This window comes from Gavialis gangeticus, unplaced genomic scaffold (assembly GCF_001723915.1).
Source record: "Gavialis gangeticus isolate Ggan-Ray unplaced genomic scaffold, GavGan_comp1, whole genome shotgun sequence".
NCBI classification, from domain to species: Eukaryota; Metazoa; Chordata; order Crocodylia; family Gavialidae; genus Gavialis; species Gavialis gangeticus.
This window is the reverse complement of record NW_017728993.1, coordinates 67914376-67920155: the sequence shown is the minus strand read 5'-3', so window position 1 is coordinate 67920155 and position 5780 is coordinate 67914376. Positions and strand designations below refer to the sequence as shown.

Below are 5780 nucleotides of genomic sequence, written 5' to 3'. Positions count from 1 at the left end.
TTTTTACATACTCCAAGGTACCAAGTGGCTTGTGAATGCTGAGATTCTGGGGCAGATGGAGTGTCCCATGGGAGCACAGGGGTGGGGGGGGCTGCCGGCATGCTTGGCAGTAGACCCGGAAGTGGACCAGAAGCACTCCTGGTCCACTTCCAGGTCCGCTGGGGAGCACGCAGGGGACCTCTGGCCCCCCAGCTCGGCAGAGTGCCTCCTGGGTTTGGAGGGGGCACCTGGGGTCCCCCCACGGCTGATTGCCAAGCCAGGGGAATGCAGGGGGGGTCCCCTGCACATTTGGTGGTAGACCCGGAAGTGGACCGAAAGGGTGGGGGGTGAGGGAGGACCCTGCGCTCCTGTGGGACGCTCCATCCACCCCACCACTGCAGCATTCATGAGCCATGCCTGGTACTTAGAGGTATGTAGAAAAAACATTTAAAGCTATGTCTATGTCCGAATTGCTGATTCTCTGAATCAGCATCAAATCTTCAGATTTGGTCAGATCGAATCAGGACAGTGATCTGAATCAACTAATTGAATCACTGTCCCCGGTTCAGGTCGAATCTGAATCAAATATGGCCTGTTTTGTATACCCTTACTAGATACCAAAGTCCCTCTGTCCTTCCCCTAAACATGTAGTTAATACCAAATTGGGAGGTGTTACAAATACTAGAAAAAGGCAGAAAAATAACATAGATCTTTTCTGCAAAACTGCCAAGTATCACAGTTTGAAAGCATACTAAACATATAAAAAGAAAGGGAGAAAATTCTCCCACTGACCCAGTCCTCTGGAAATTTTATCATGGTAGGGGGAACTAGGGGCTACTATAGATCTGTCCTAGATACTACAGGCCTTTTATAAAGGAAATCAAATTTGTAAAATAAAATAGGCATGTTCTTTAACCAACAATGGCATCCTGTACCAGGACTCTGCACTCGTATTGGAATCTGTACTAGCATGGCTCCAGTGAAACCAGAAACTTAGTGAACTAGAAGCTTACACAGACTCATGCAATGAGGTCACCTTAGAAACTGGACCAAACCCTGCCAGAACTATGTATAAATAATAACAGCAAAAGAGAGAGAGGCCATTAAAATGTGAAAGGGCAGTTTGACAAACTCATTTCCCAGCTTTCTATATTGTGTATCAAATTGATATGATTTTTTTGGTTTAATATTTTTCATAATCTTATTAAAGCTGTACATGAAAGGCTTAGTTGGTATTTGCCTCAGATACTGAAACAGACGGTGAAGCAGTGAAATAAAAATCACATGATAGACTGGTATGCCTCCTTCAGTTCTAGAATAGGAATATGCAAAAATACATGCTTCAAACCATACTTTATCTCAAAAAAATATGAATAGATTTGGTGAAGTTGAGGAAGCACCCAAAACAGAGCATCATTTCTATTATTCAGGTCTTTAAGGATTCTTTTTTTTTAAGTAATAAAATTATTTCTCTTCTAGCCAGGGGGTTTATTTGTCACTTGACTGGACTCAGAATGTAATTTTACAATAATTTATTTGATGATGAACCTTTAAAAAAAGCCACAGATGTGAACTCAATTATAGCAATGCAAAAATACATAATATTTCTAGACATCTACAGACAGAGCTTAAAACTAAATCTCTTCCCAGAAAAATGAGAAAGAGAAAGAGAGAGAGAGAGAGATTTTTCCAAGTCCTAGCTAGTGCAGCTACTGAAAAAACTAGCAAGCTGTTTGACTTACTGAGGATTTATCTGGGTAGACACCAGCCCGCAGCAGAGATGCCTTCCAGCTATCCACCTCCTCCTGGGAGTCGCAGGCTAGCTCAAGGAAACGGTAATCCTTGTAAACATTCCTAGAACATAGAACATCACACTGTAAAACTTGAACTTTACTTCGCTGCATCAAATCTACAGCATGTCAAATAGAAAATCCCATGGGATCTGCAATTATTAGGTAGTTTTATCAACAGTGGAGTAAATAACAGTCAAATATGCAGTGCTTCTCTGAAGATTACATGGAGTACCTAAAAACATTAAACAAAATTCCACACCACATCTCACCAAAAGATAATGGCCTGGATGCAACATGTAACTGCCTTCAAAATCAGGCTTTCTACCCATTTGTTAAACACTGGGACACATTTAGGGAAAAATAATACTGCTGTGATGCTGAGGGAAAAGAGTCACAGAGGAACTGCCAACAAAGCTGTGGATCTTGTAACTGACAGTTGAGGCTAATGAAAACCACTACAAATTTTGTCAACGTGATATCTATTTAGATTTAGGTTTTGAACAACTTCAGTAAAAGAAAATGAAACAGGAAAAGAATGACAACTTAATCAGTTTTTTTAAAAACTCAGCTGGATTCCACAGCAATAGAAAGACCCATCCAACACCTATTGCATGCAATTCTCTTAGTAACAAGGTACTATCATTGCATTTAGGGAATAACTTAATGGAAGAAAAGAGAAAGAAGGGAAAATAAATGATATGTAGGGAGGTGGTACTTGTAAATTCTCCAGTAAATAGAACAGATTTTTCCCTTCATGCTTTAGCCATTAGTTACCAAACTTAAAATCTATATACAGAACAGATTGCTGTAAATTTGTCAGCCAACAGTCTTTTTAGGAAAGGCAAAAGCTTAGTTGAGAAAAGTTATAAAGCCACATTTTGCTAGATCTTAACAGATATCCAAGAATAGATTTTCCATTGCAATGCAACTGTTTTCTTAGGAGCAATAAAACGGTTTGGGGGGAAGGACCACAATAAAAAAATCATGTTAATTTTCACACTCTGCAACATGGAGGACTCTAAAGACATGCTGCATTAGAAGCACTGCATTCAGAAATGAAATGCTAACATTTTTTGGGGAAAAAATTGCATTATACAACCAAAATCACTTCCATTATTAACACTGGTTAGACCACTTTCTCTAGCATTTATAGGATTCTGAAATTTTCACTTCTCTCACATCTGAGGTGAGATAAACTTGATGGAACTCTCCATTGCAGGTGTTTCTCTCCCATGCCAATAAGAATATCATGTGGCAAAAAAGAAGCTCCTAAAACTGTTTTTTCAATGCAGCATGGGGAAATGGATAGGTATAAAGCCTGTACATTTAGCAATACACTACCATTATGTCTCACAAAAGAGGTGGCACTGACACCCAGGCCTTTGTACTGGTCCATTTAGCACATACTGGGTGCATCTACACATGCGCTTTATTACGGAGTTGACTAATTAGCTCTGCAGTAAAGTGTCACTATCTACACGAGCTACTATTAGTGCGCAGTAAATGTATTAATTCCACTGTAGGATGGTACTCTCAGGAACACTACCTTCCTAAGGAGGAGTAATTACATGCACTGAAATGCATATGTAGACAGTGACAGGGGCTGACTGGGGTACAAGTGTGCTAAAATGTGGGGTCTGTCTGCCACCTAGCCCCACATTTTAGCACCCTCAGCCCCAGCCAGTTCCAATGCCAGGCTCAGACCCCGCAGAGCCAGGGTCTGACCCCCCAGACTTCCTGCCAGCCTGGGGTTGCTCTGCCCCAGATCAAACTGGTGCATGTGCAGCTGACTCCAGCACAAACTGTGCCAGAGTTTATCACATAGCTTTAAGGGCACATGTTGATATATCCACTGTGGTGAAACATGCCCTTTGCATATTAGCATACATTACATTATCATTAGGTTTATATATTTCATTAGAATCTCATGGCATAAATGAAATCCTGGCTTCAATGAAGTAATAGCTAAACTCCCACTGATTTCATTCGGCACAAGGACTAGGGACAGAAATTACATATAAACTAGTATAAGTGATCAGAAACCAGTTTAAATCTGTAACACAACATAAGTTCAGTGCACATAAACCACTTTCAAAATGGCCAAAACTGGTTGAAGATAAACCTGGCTGGATGTAGTATCAGACTTAACTGATTTAGATCAAATTGGTTTATTGAACTTCTGTCCCAGATCACCTCCAGATTCAAGTTAACTGACAGTCCCCAAGCATCCCAGGACGCTTTGCACCTGCCCATACACCCCCTCTCTCCCTTGCGGGGTGAGTGGGCTAGCCTTGGCCCAAGCTGTCTATTCCAACTGAGAAGATATGCATGTTCAAGCAACCCCAAATTCTGGCTTGGGCCACTGCAGGTATGTGACTGCATTTCTGGAATCAAAAGTGAATGTCTGTTCACTTGCTTATTGGTTCAATCTATGCAGTTTAAATCAATCTGCAAAGATTGAACTGATTCAGCCTTGGCCTTTTTGACTGTCTGTACTTAGCCAAGATGTCAAGCTATATGTTTTCCTTAGATATTTACAGAAATCACAGTTGCCTTAAACAGGTGACAAAGATATTTGAATCTTATTTAATCTACAGTGGGCACATCTACATGAGATGCTTAACTTTGCATTAGCATAGTTTACTGCAAAGTAAGCATGTGCATCTAAATGTGCACATACTTACTTTGCAGTAAACCTCCCTAAACCCAAGTAAATTTACTTCCTGCAAATCCAAGTAGCAAATTTACTTGGGATTAGTAACTGCACTATAGCACTTGTGTAGATGCTTGGCTGAAAGCAAAATCTGCTCCTGGGCAGCCATCTACCAGGGGGCAGGAGATAGCTCCCTACCTCCAGAAGCTGCCTGCTGCTGGTGGGGCAGCTCTGCCACAGAAGCGTGGCTAAGGACTATGTCCCACTGCCCCGGCAACAGGGAGATGCAAGACCTCTGCTTGGGTGATCAAGGCACGGGGCTTGGAAAGAGCTGCAGGGGTGGGGTAGGTCCCAGTGCCCTGTCCCGATCTGCCAGTGGGGAAGCTAGCAGAAAACTAGCTGCCCCACTGGTGGATTGGGGCAGGGGGCTGGGGCCTGTCCCTCCCCTGCAGCTTTTTTCCAAGCCCCATGTTTCTTGGCCTGGTGCTCCCTACCAGCCCCTGAGCTAACTCCCAGTGGGACCCTGGAGCTCCCCCCGTTGACAGCAGAGGCCCATTGCAGGGCTGCAGGGAACTGGGTGTAAATCTTCTCCCAAATCTCCGTATGGGTAGATGCTTGCCTAAAAACCCTTACTCCAGCTTAGTTTCCATCAGAGTAAATCTAGGCTGGAGTAAATGCATGTGTAGATGCATTCAGTGTTTCAGAAGTCTGAACCAACATGTAGAGAGTAAAGCAAATACAAGAATGCCATGATAAGGGAAACCAACACTGAGCAGCTGCGCAGTAATTACTCTAATTTGTTATCAGGAAACCTTTTTTATTGAACTATTTCTTAGGCAAATGAATTAGGCTGTTACAACTACTTGACTGCTACAACTATGGAAAATATGCTGAAATGCTAGAAGCAACTATAACCCAAGAAGGCTGAGAAACAGTGATACAAAATAAAAAGCTATAAAACTTAGATGGCAAGGATCACTAAGATTTTTGCTCTTTCAGTGAAATACAATCCTAGCTAGTGAAAAATACCTTTTGGGATAATGATGCCAAAGTATTATAATCCTATAGTGAAAATTATGACTTTTCGTATAAAAACCACAATGAATCTTAAGCAACGAATGAAAAGGGAGTGTAACCCACTGCCTAGAACAAGATATAGGCAGGGCTTCTATATTTTATCCCCGCTGTGACAGTGACTTGTATCCTAGAAGCACTGACAGAATACTATACATCTATAAGACACATATAGCTCCTGTTACTGGTATTTCAGTGCCTCAACCTTTAATACATTTCTCCTGACAGTACCCCTGTAAGAGAGCTCTGCTTTATTCTTGTTAGACATTTAGGTAACCAAG

At 41.9% G+C, this 5780-nt stretch overlaps 1 protein-coding gene across 13 annotated transcripts in view; it reads right to left on the bottom strand.

Annotated features, from left to right (window-relative positions):
• The window catches only part of DNM3 (dynamin 3), a 414896-nt gene that overhangs the window by 87584 nt on the left and 321532 nt on the right, over positions 1–5780 (bottom strand). For all 13 annotated transcript variants that reach the window (XR_002094736.1, XR_002094737.1, XM_019501942.1 and 10 more), the window contains one exon: positions 1722–1833. Coding sequence is in view for 11 of the 13 variants with exons in the window: in XM_019501942.1 (XP_019357487.1) it covers positions 1722–1833 (112 nt within the window). In the remaining 2 variants the exon portion in view is untranslated. The remainder of the gene's footprint in view (positions 1–1721; positions 1834–5780) is intronic.